We start from the raw sequence: 12,069 nt of genomic DNA, 5'->3' as shown, positions 1-12,069 counted from the left end.
AAATGATCACCCGAGATTCTTGGCAGCACTAATAGTGTGTAGATTAACCTTGCCTCGTTTAGCTATGTGTGCACAGCACTAGTATAAAGCTGGCCAGAAGGTGTTTATAATTCAATTGAAACTAGTTTGACAGGATTACTATTTTTAAAGAAAAGGACAAGGCCAGTTAAATAACTTCACATGAAGTTGATCTGGGGATAGGATGTCTGAGCTTTGCAGGATTTGTTTATAAAGTGGGGAACATCTCTTAACACTAATTTTATCTTATTAGGTGGTGTCTTAAACAGAAGACTGAAACGAAACAGTAGCTTTATACTTATTATACAGAAAAAAATGCATGTAAGAAGGAATTGTCTTTCCTGCACTACTTAGGATTCTGTAAGGCTTAGACTTGCTTTTGAGATAACCAATAATACTTTTTCTGTTGCTCTAAAGCTGCAAAACCAGCAATGCTAAGTAAAATTCGTGTGTTTAGAATGCACTAGCAACACGTAAGAGGTTAACAGTTAAATTGAATATAATTTAAGTAGCACTAAGAGACAAAAAGTAAGTACACTGAAAGAATAAAGTAATCACTAAGTAGAATTATTCCTGTGAATTTTCTTTAAGTGTGAGGTATCCAAGTATTTCTGTAGCAGATAAACACACTTTTGACTAACATTCTCATCTATTTTAAATTGTCTTGTTCCAGTATCTTAATTAAATCACTGTTATCAGATCATCTATTTTTATTTATATGATCTGAACTTAAAATCAAAATTGCTTGCATAAAACGAGGCTGTAAACTTTAGGCTGTGGGTTGTAAAATAGCATTAAATGTCTAGAGGATCAGCCATGCACAGCTTTTTCTAATATAGCTTAGGGCTTTGATGGACAGGGTCTTATTTTTTAGCAGAGGAAAATACAGTTCTGTAATGTCTGGGTAGGAATAGCAAAACACAACAAATACCCAGTCCTCACTTGTTGCAGTCTGACGTATTTCTTTAAACTGGCAGAGAGGTTGATAACTTGGATAAGATAGGAGCCATGTTACAGCTAATGTGGGAGCGTTCAGCCTTTGGGTTATACAAAGCCTTCCAGCACCACTGATCCAACTCACTATTTTCTGTAAACTTTTGAGTTGCCTTGTCAAGAAAAGGAGAGATTGGAACTGCACATGTATTTGATAGTAGTGAGCAGCCCTGGTAAAGAAAAGCCTTTCAGGAAAATGTTGAGGTTTCTCTAGGAAGTGTCAGGTCTAATCCATGTGAGGGTGAGCACTGGAACAGGTTGCCCAGAGAGGTTGTGGAGTCTCCTTCTCTTCAGATAGATATTCAAGGCCCACCTGGATGCAACCCTGTCTGACATGCTCTAGGTGATCCTGCTGAGCAGGGTGGTTGGACTAGATGATCTCCAGAGGTCCCTTCCAACCTTGCTGATTCTATGATACAGTGGCTTTATAGTCTATTCCTAGATCAACTGATGGTAGATCTCTGACAAACTGTTTGCTGCAGCAAACCTTTTCTCCTCCCACTAGAAAAAGCTATGTGGTCTAGTTTAAATACATCTTTTTTTTCGCTCTGTATGAGCTGAAATACTTGTGAGCATTGGTATTCTCCCCCTTTTTCCCAGTATGTGTGTGGTTTTTTTTTTTTTTTTTTTGGATACTGTTTTTGTCAGAGTGGAAAGTAAAACTTTCTTGGTTCCTAGCTTACTTTCAGGGCAAAACTTAAGGTTTTAGGGTTTTTTCTTTTCTACAGACAATTCTAAGTCTTGATCATCTTCAGCTGTTGTCTTCTCATGGTGTTTTCAGTGATCCATTCTCAGAGGGTTTTTTTTGGTTTTTTGTTTTTTTTCTGTATTTAATTGTTTGAGTTGAGAGTGGGTTCTGTAATGATCATAGAATAATTTAGGTTTGAAAGGACCTCAGGAGTACCCCAAGGCAAGGCTGGTTTTAATGTTAAATCAGATTGCTCAGGGCCTCAAATAATCTTGTATTATTTGAATATGCTTCTTTCTCAAAGAAAATTTTGACTTCATATCTTATAAAACTTTCATGTTATGCTTAACAAGGTATTTTATTTCTAACTCTTAATGTGCTTCTAGAAAGTGTGAAGAAAACACTGAGGTTTGAACTTACAGGGCAGGGGGTATGTGAGTGCTCTGTGCCCTTACTAGGCGAGGGATGTGTGTGTGTTTAGGTACAGATGATTGTATTAACCAGGGATTTTAACTGCTGTGTTGGGGTTGGGGAAAAGGACTGAAAAAGTCACAAAAGAGACTTGTAATTGTTAAAATTACGTAAAGAAAAAATAATTAGGATACTCTGTAGCCTATATAACTAGTTAACTATATGCTAGAAGGTAACCATGATACCAGAGATATTTACAAGTTAATGGAAGGAAGAAATTTCTTTTATGTTCTAGGACGCTTCTAAAGAACTTGGATTTTTTTTTTTGAATTAATAGTTCCTAAGCTATTTGGACCTTCTTTTTTTAAAAGATGTCATCCTATGTTTGAAACAGTAGCAGTTCTTTTCCTTTTGTATTCATGCTAGAATACATCTATATGTCATGAAGTAGAAACTAAGTCACAGTTACCAGGTGGCAGGAGTGCACATTGCATTCATAGTGCAAATAACCTAACTTAACTCTCCTAGACAGAGTTTTGAACTTTCCTTGATAGCATGCTGACAATGCCCGATTTTTCTCATCCATCTATCTCCAGTAAAGTTTGTGCTGTCTTACAGAAATAAAAGCTGGTGTTGATAGTGTCCCCATCTTAGATTTTTGTCAATATCTTCTGAAATCAGAAGGCTAGTGACAACATGAGGAATAGAATGCAAGTTTTCTGGTTCTTAAGACAATGTTGCTTCTGCTATACCTTTCCTTCCTTCATGCTCATCACTGTGCTTGACATCCATCTGTTGTTTCGCATGCTCGGCAAAATGAGGCTCTGACATCGGGCATTATGTCTACATAGTAATGGAGTGTAACTTTAATACAACAGATTGGATCTTCCGTTCATTTTCCCCCAAAATGCAGTTGTCTTTATGAGAAAGTGATCAGAAATATTTATTGCGTGATAACAAAATTAATATTTTCAAGTGAGCTTTGAAGAGCTGTAGCTTAGAACAGTATTTTCTTTAGCAGAGGCAGGCCATTTTAAATAGACTGAAACTCTTCTGGATCAGGATTTCATGGCCACTTCTGTTTTTTTGAATCAAATAGGTGGTTCAGATTTTTCCAAATAGCAGGTTAGGAGTTGTATATTCAGACACAAAATTCTTGGTACCTATAAGATATGTAAGTAATCTTCTTAATATGACCATTTATTGACATAATTTTGTTAGGATGAATTTTTCTAGTGACTAGAAAAGAGATTTATTTCCCTGCGTAATGAAGTATCTTTTTCTTTGAGCTATTTCCTTCCATCTTTAGTGATAGCTCTAAGTATGAAGTGTTACATAAGTTTATTTAGCAGACTTCATTGAGGCATTAGTTTGCTTTCACTGAAGCAGTGTATGATTTCACTAATGTGAAAATGTAGGTTGTTAGTCTGATAATAAACAACGTATTGGACTGATCAGTACTTAAGATCTGCTCCCTGCCTCATCTCCTTCTTTTCTCTTGAAGGGTAATAAGGATGTAACAGTTTACATTAGCAGTGTACCCTTGTTTATTAAGCAAAAGCGTTCTAGCACTAAATCTGATTTTGGAAGTTTTGGTCTGATAAATGCTGACTTGCTCTTGTATTTTTGTCACATGATCTATTGCTAAGTTATACACAGTGTGATTGATTACACATGATCTGAAGTACTTAGCCTCCAATTTCCCCTTCAAGTTGTCAACAGCTCTAATTAATTCATAACATTGTGCTCACTTATTTAAACATTCACACTTCTTAAAATAAAAACAAGAAAGGTTTAAATGCTTTTAAGAACATCTCAAATGTTAGCTGACTAGAAACTCGTTTCTAGAGCTGTCACTGTTGCAATTAAATGTGCTGCAATTTAGCAATTTAGCCTTGAGCCTGTCATACTAAGGAGGAGCTTGTATGCAAATTCTTCAGCTGAGAGAAGAAGCCTGAATGGTTTTATTCAACTCTGAATTTGTAAGGCTCAACTTTTTTTTTTTTTTTTTTTTTTAATGGATCTATTTCAGTAAGATTTTGTCAGTGTTTTTCTGTAGCTTTCTGCAGTCCCCCCAGAGGAAGTCTGCACTACTACTTTTAAGGGAATATGATTTTTCAGAGTGATATAGTGCAGGTAACTATTACTTCAGGGAAATAGAGTTGATGAGAAATAATTCAGCTTGTTGAAGACTGTCATTTGGCAGGTAGACAAGCCCTGCCTTGGCAGGACCTCAATTAATGAGTTAGGCTCCAGTAAAAAGCTTTTTCTTCTCTAAGAATAGTGTCTTTTGTGTTTCACCTTTCAGTAAACAGATCTGGGTTGGGAATACTACACTTGACTGGTTAACTTGTAATAGGCTGTCACTTTATTTTTTGTCAAAGCAACTTTTTATGTTCTTTCAACACTGAATATGTGGCTCAAATACAAGAATAAAACATTTAGATAATGAGAAACAGGAGTCTGTTGTCCTGATTAAATTATAATGGCAGTTTTCATGATGTTTTTATACTCATTTATTTGGACTTCAGATCTCTTGCGTAAACCACTTTTTGCAGATTTAGTGTCTCTGATATCTTGTGGACATCCATCTTGTGAACATCTGTAAAAGTAATTAATGTGACATTCTTTGTAGATGCTATCTTAAATGCTAAAACTTACAGTTTCTTTTAAACCATACTATATTACTTACCTATTTTGCAACAGTCCTAAGAACGTCAGCTACTTTTTTGAGTTCAAGAAGCAATAGAATAAGGTTCTTGAATGCTTAGTTGCAACAAAATTAAATCAGTATTCTTTAGATGTTCACTCATAGGAAGTGTTTCCTTCATTGCATGTGTATATTCAAAGAAGCGGCTTCTCTTGTAAGAAGAGTAAGAGTGAACTTGCAGTTTACTCCAAGCAAGAAAAGTCCTTGCTTAACCATGGCTATCCAATAACGGCACTTGCATAGGAAACTTTAACTTTTATATCGTTCATTAGCATGTATCACTTGAAAGGAAAAAGAAAACTTAAAGTAGTCTTGTTACAACAAACAGAAATGTTACTTCACACAGAGTACAGTGAGTTCTTTGTTCGCTTCAGCAGCTTCTGAAGATCTGAACTTGAGGATCAGATGACCAAGATAACTTGGTAGGCTATAGCCTTAAAAAGGAGGGAAAAAAAGAAAAAAACTTTATTGGGAAAACTTTATAAAATTCTCACTCTTTTGTGAATGTGTGTGTCGATACTGAGGAGCAAAACATATACTTGTAACAGCTTTTGATATCTAGTTGTTTCAGATGGTTATGAAGAATAATACTTTGGGTTTATTTTGTTCTCATACTTAAATGAGATCTTTTTTAAATGTACTCTGAACTAGAAGATTGCTATGAAATCAGACCTGAGAATTGGGAGTGCTAGCTCTTGTGTAGGATGTGGATAACTGCCATAACTTTACATCTGAGATCTCTGATGTGCTATACCTTAACACTTGTGGTGTTCTCTCCAGTCTAACAATTTAATAAATCTTATACACACATACTGTTTTAGAATATCTGTTCTCACTTCTTTACGTGGAAAAGCAATTGCCCAAAATACTGAAGTTTGTTCTTTGGTTTTCAACAAACCAATATAGGAACAGAACAGATTTTCTAGGCCCCTGTTTTATACTGGACAGGAGAGTAGCTTGATACAGAAAACCTCTTATTTAAAAAAAAAAAAATCTGTTAGGAGGAATTCCCCCCCTTTCTTCCCCATCCCCTCCTTCAAAGGGAATAGGTTTCTAGTGTGTGCTGAATATTGTTCTATAGGCAAACTCTTTATTGGAGAATTTTTTCGTTAATACTTTGTTCTTGACTTCAAGGACCAGTGTATTAAAAATGCAAGTTTGAGTGCCTGTTTTGTTCTGTAATTTGGAGCTATGCCCTATTCTTGGATTTTGAAGAACCAGGCTTTTGAGGAGGATTTGAAATGTGCAGGGGGAAGTGAGTACCTGGTGCTTGTTTGCATAATTCAGAGCCTCTGCATTACTCCAGACACAAATAATGAAGTTGGTATATAGCTTTTAATGTTCACTGCATCTTCCTTGGTCTATGCAGAAGCATGCAATCCGTAAGTCGTATTAAGTGTTAAGGATTGTGTTTTAGCCCAGATAAGAAAGCTTCTGACAACTTACGTATTGCTGGAATTGCTGGAACTAGAGCAGGGACACAGCACTACTGAACTTCCCACCTTGTTTCACACACCTGAGTAGTAGGAAGGAGGGACAGACCTTGGGAAGCAGTAGTGGAAGAAAGATGATTGAGCAGGTAAGTTTTCTTGACCAGAACAGTTAAGTTGTAATGAATCTGTGGACTTACCCTTTTGACTTTCATCCAGAAATTTTCTGTGGAACTTAATGCATTCAGCCTACATTTGATGCATATATTTGTAGTAGCCTGTTAGTTGCTCCTCTAGTGGCAGTTCTTCTACTGTTTAATAGCTAGATTCAGAGCACATGCAGAAAGTTTTTGACATTGTACTTCTAGACTACAGTATAAATAGTACATTTTCTGAAAGAAAACTTGACAACTTGGCACAAATAGATTGATTGTGATGTTAAGATGGAAGTTACCAGTTCAATTCAAAGACTACATAGCTCTAACTCTCCTTCACTGCCCATAACCAGGTTCCATCTGTTCATTTAATGTATGGAAGCTGTTGTCACTCAGCTGCTGTGCTAGAATTGGTGGTTTTCAAATGCTTACTAAAGAAATAGGTTTAGAGGTCAAAAGAGACGCTCAAGGCTTGAGCTGATGCATGGGCACTTTTAGATGGCGTCTCGGCTGAATAGAGGTTTAGTGGTTGGTGGAACTGCAGTTAGAAACAGGACTAGTCTTTTACCTTTACCTAATCCCTGGAATAGCATACAGTAATTGCTTGCATGATGGAATAATTTAATTAATAACGGTTCCTGTGATACTCGTCAGCAAATGCCTTGAGTGTTAAGCTGTCAGCACGCATAGGAAGGGTGCCAGTCTAGGAACTGGTATCTGTATTTTCCTTAGAACGACAAACGCTGCAGCTCCTGAGAAGCATTATGGAAGTACATTCAAAGGAGACTATTTAGATATTCAGGTAGAGTATTCTGGGGTTTTGCTAGTATAGTGTAAGGTGTGTGTACATACATATGTATATATGTATACATATTTGTGCCAGGTTGTGTATGCACACACGTGCGCGTGCACATATTGTAGATAGATTGCAAAATTCTGATGGATGGGGAAGATAACTTTCAAGCTATAATCCAAGTACTTGATTAAAACAAAATGTAGTGAAATATAGATTGATACCATACTCACCTTCTACTCTTATATCTGGTTCCTGCCTCAGTCATAATGACTGTCTCAAGATCCTGACTGGTTTAATCATCAGAAGCATCCTGACTGGTTTCTTATTACATACAAATGCCTGGAAAAAAACATCTAGGCACAAAGAAAATCTATTACCTGTGAAAGAGATAGAAATAAGCTAACAAACAATGACTAGATTTTTTTCATCAATAAATCATGTAAACAGGTTTGATCTCTACTATGGTTTTTGCATTTAACTTTTGCCAGATAAAAGTCTTTATGCAGAGGATGACTTGGTTCTCCCTTTCACCATTTCTCAACTTTCCACTTTAACTCTGACAATTCTAATCTTGCATGTCTAAAGAAGAAAATCCTCTGCCTGAGTTAGGATTAAGTATCTTAAATTAAAATACAAAATGGACTTTTATTACTAAAAATAATGAGTGGATTAGATAAACTTCTGTTTAAACATGTCAGAAATTGTATTTAGTTTTAAGGATATTTAAATTGGAGTTTGTAGATCAGAGTTCACTGACTTAAATACAAAGCTTTTTTTTTTTTTTTTTAATCTTTTAGAGAACTCTGATTTGGAGGATTGCAAAGCACTTATTTCACCTAGCCTTATTAAATTTTTCTTTTTAAAATTGTTGCTGTTTAGAGTACTAAATAGAGAAACTCAAAACTATTAATGTGACACAGTCTTTCTCTCCTTCTCCCACAGTGTCACAATCTTTTATCAACAGAGATAATAGCTTGTTTATTCTGCCCACATGGTGTTGTGTAAATGAATCGGGAACTGCCAGCATGTGTTCGTGTATGGGTAATGCTGAACACTAGTGACCAGAAGTGCCTTTCCTTTCTGATTTGTGGTTGGATTCGGACAAGTATCTTGTTTTGGCAACAGACAAACTGATAATACCCATCTGTCAAACATTGATGCTTCTCCTGCCCACCCTGTATTATGAGAAGCATCGCATAATTACTACTAAGTGATGGAGAAATAGTCAGTGTAAGATTGTGGCGTTTTTAGCATGGTTGCTGAGACAACTTGAATGGCTTTATTTTGTCAATTCTGTGTACAGGCAGAAATACACTGTTAGTTCATGAATTGACTGATTAAAATATTTTTTTATCCCTCTCGCCACCAAAATGAAAGAGAAACTTTATTCCAAATGTTAGGACAACTTAAGCTTCTTTTGTACTTATAAATGAAACTATCCATTAGATATCTTTAATGTGCTTTTCCTACATTTTTGTTTGAGATTAATCATGTAGAACAGTAGAATATATGACTTCATGCTGATGTACTTCTAACAAATGAATACTAATAACCTATTATCCTAAAGCATAGCTGGAGTTCTTCAGTGCTTTACATACACTGTGGTCAATTGAATTTTTGGGGCTGATCAGAAAAGGCCATGTGTACACACACTGGTGAACACAGTTGCATTCTAGTAACTTTCATGTTCCATGTACTTAAATATTTACGTATTTTTTTTCAAGTATTTTTCACAACATAATCAAATCCTACTCCTCCATCATCATACATGCAAGTGATGAAAGAATACTTTGATAGTGGAATGAGTTGAGTTCCCTCTTTCAGGGAAGGTTAGTGCAGCAGACTGGCATAACATGTTAGTAATCTTTCTGTATGGCTTTTTTAAAAGCCCCATTCACTCTAGTGTCATAGCTCCATTTCTAACTTTTTGTTTATAGTAACTCATACTTGCCTGTCTTAGAACAATTATTCTGTATTTCATCTCTCAAACTGTGTACATGGTTTTATTTAAAAACAATTAAAACTATTGCCCATGTCTAGCTGTCTTCTCTAAGAACATGAGTTCTTAAATTAGCTCCTGCTTGGTTGCCATTAAAACGTGTCCTGAGTTGGTTAACTTCTGTGCAACCTACACAGTGTCTTAAGAGCAGGATAACTTAGTGTTTAACTCAGCTAGTAAATTTCCGTAATAATTTCATAATGTTTTGTACCAAATCAGATGAACCAAATCTTAAGCTGCTCCATGTTGTTGTTAGCTGTTTGACTTTGCGAAGTAGATAATATTCAAATAGCATTGGTGTGGCAGGCAGGCTGTTCATCCTTAACATGCTAATATAATTGGGTCTCTTACACTGAGCTTGACTTTTTTTTTTTGTTTATTTGGGGGAGCTGAGAGGTGGGGGGTGGGTTCATTAATAATGTTACAAGCTGAGAAAGATAGAGCACTCCTGCTTTTGTCATTTTGTTCGATTAAAACCATAAAATAGTTGAAGTTGGAAGAGACTTCTGGTCTCATCTAACTTCTCTGTTAAAAGCAGGGCAAACTATATCAGGTTGCTCAGGGCCTTGTCAAATTGGCTTTTAAATTCCTCCAAGGAGGGATGCTCCACAAACACTTCCCATGTTTGACCATCTTCACAGCAGAAAAGTTTTTCTTTGTTTACTTTTGAGAAAGTTATTTATGTTCCACAAACATATCTAGAACACTGGGTAGGGAAGGAGAAGGATAGAAGATGTCAGAGTAAGATGCTTGCAAAAAAATTACTAATACTTGAAAAGGTTCCTGTATGAAGGGTTAGTAAGGAAGAACACTGAATTCCTACCAGCTACCTCTACAGTGCAGTAATTTCACTCTATAGAGTATTCCTGCTAGTAGCTCTTATCCTAAGGACAATGGTGGAGCTTCTTCAAGGGTAATATGAACTGTGTGAAGAGGAGCAACAATAATAATCTGAGATGCAGAAAACAAAATGAATGAAAAATCAGAAGAACTTAGCCTAGAGACAAGAGGACTGGGCAGGAAATAGAAAAGGGAAATGTAGTGATATGTAAAGCTTATGTATAATATGTAGCTTCTGAAGTCATGCAGTATTGGATGAAAAGAAATAACTTTAAATTTCATAGTGGGATCAAGACTGGATATCTTTAATTACAATATTCTATGAGTAGTAAGATTACATACAATTAAGAATATGCTAAATAAATTTAATGATAGAGGCTGTGTAACTGCTTAAGCTGAGTGTATAACAAGGCTGATAATCTGCATCGCTAAAAAGGGAATAGATCATATTTTGAAGCTTTCTACTCTGTCCTTCTCTAATCTTGATCAATACTAGTTTGGGTTTTCTGAGGTGAAGAAAAAGTATCTACAGTTAAACTGTATGTATGTAACGAAAAATGTAGTTACTGAAGCTACAAAATGCTTTTAAACAGAACTTGTTGCCATCCTTCTCATAATTGAATTAGAAGGCTTATTTATACCATATCTACACCATATATATTGCCATGGTTACTCAGTATTGCCCATAGGTGGCTTTAACTATCAACAGTGCTTACTGCAGATTGCTTAGCTCTTTTGTATAAATAACAAAGATGTTCTTTTTTCCAGTTTCTATGGAGATTTTGGACCTTTAAATTTGGCAATGTTATACAGATATTGCTGTAAGCTAAATAAGAAATTAAAGGTAAGCTTTGTTTTAACCTTTATTCTAAATTTTAACTGCTTTCAAACTGGGTAATAGCATTTGATTAGATATTCATCATCTAGATGGTTACTATTAAGCTTTAAGGGTCTCCTCCTTTTTCCTGATTTTTTTTTTCCTCTGTAAGGAATATAAGAAGGAATATGCACTGTTACTGCTTAGCAGCCGAGTCACTGAAGGATGTGTTCACTGCTTTTCATGTCTTAGTTTCAAGACAAAATAGTGAGTAACAAAATAGAAATCAAAGTTTGTGGTTCTTTGGCTGCTAATCTGTGAAATACACGATGAGGTAGGTTTGCTGGTATGAATGATGGAAGACTAGATAATGAAAAAGGCCATGAATGAAAAGAAAGCATGTGCCCAGAAGTGTCACTATTTAAATTTAATCTCTTTCAGTGGAAAAGTTGAAACTTCAATCTCTTCTTAATTTAGTGTTGCTTCTAGTAGCAGTAATATGGAAGTGTCATCTATACAGAAATTGTCCCTGTTTGTCTTGCTTGTAGAAGTGTCATTTTTATTGACTTTTTTTCCCACAGGAGCTTTCTTGTTTTCTGCCTATGTATAATGTTGTAGATTCAGGACTGAAGCTTGAATTGCTCTACACAAGAAAGAGACCTTTGGTATTTTTTTTTAGATACCACAGTTGCTTTTCCCTCAATTGCAAAGTATCTGTCCTTTCTTTTAAACTTGCTATCTAGAAATTCTGAATGCAGCAGTTAGGTCTGAGATGGTTTAGCTCTGTTAAAACAATCTTGTCCTATCATAAAATGGCAAGCTTGATTGCATAGCTATAGATTTAACTCCATCCCCAAATGCCCAATTGTAGCAGGTATAAAAACTTAACTGCAAGAAATGAAGCAGATGCTTTTAATACTAGTAGTGCTAATTAGTATCACTGGTATGCAAATACCAAGTCTTTCACTAAATATAGGTGTCTATGATCTCATTAAAAAAATTCACAACCCTTCCCCCTTCAAGTAATACAACTGTTTTTCTGTTTCTCTTTTGGGAGAGAGTTAAACATGGAGACAATTTCCTGCTTTCCCTGCCCCTTCTTAGGGAGGAAAGGAAGAAGAGGTCCTGATTTGTAATGTATTAAAGGCAGATCAATATACTAAGGTAAACTATTATAACTTGGTGCTGACTGTTGTAAAATAGCAAACAGTT

General features: G+C 35.7%; 1 protein-coding gene across 4 annotated transcripts in view; it reads left to right on the top strand.

Moving 5' to 3' along the window:
- Window positions 1–12,069, top strand: part of CDC14A (cell division cycle 14A) — a 58,850-nt gene that overhangs the window by 1,278 nt on the left and 45,503 nt on the right. For 3 of the 4 annotated variants that reach the window (XM_062581069.1, XM_062581070.1, XM_062581068.1), the window contains exon 3: window positions 10,809–10,884. The exons of the other annotated variant lie outside the window; for it this stretch is intronic. In XM_062581069.1, the coding sequence (XP_062437053.1) occupies window positions 10,843–10,884 (42 nt within the window). In that variant the 5' untranslated portion in view covers window positions 10,809–10,842. The remainder of the gene's footprint in view (window positions 1–10,808; window positions 10,885–12,069) is intronic. 4 annotated transcript variants of the gene reach the window in all.

This window comes from Rhea pennata, chromosome 8, assembly GCF_028389875.1.
Source record: "Rhea pennata isolate bPtePen1 chromosome 8, bPtePen1.pri, whole genome shotgun sequence".
Classification (NCBI taxonomy): Eukaryota; Metazoa; Chordata; class Aves; order Rheiformes; family Rheidae; genus Rhea; species Rhea pennata.
This window is presented reverse-complemented; position numbering and strand designations above follow the sequence as displayed.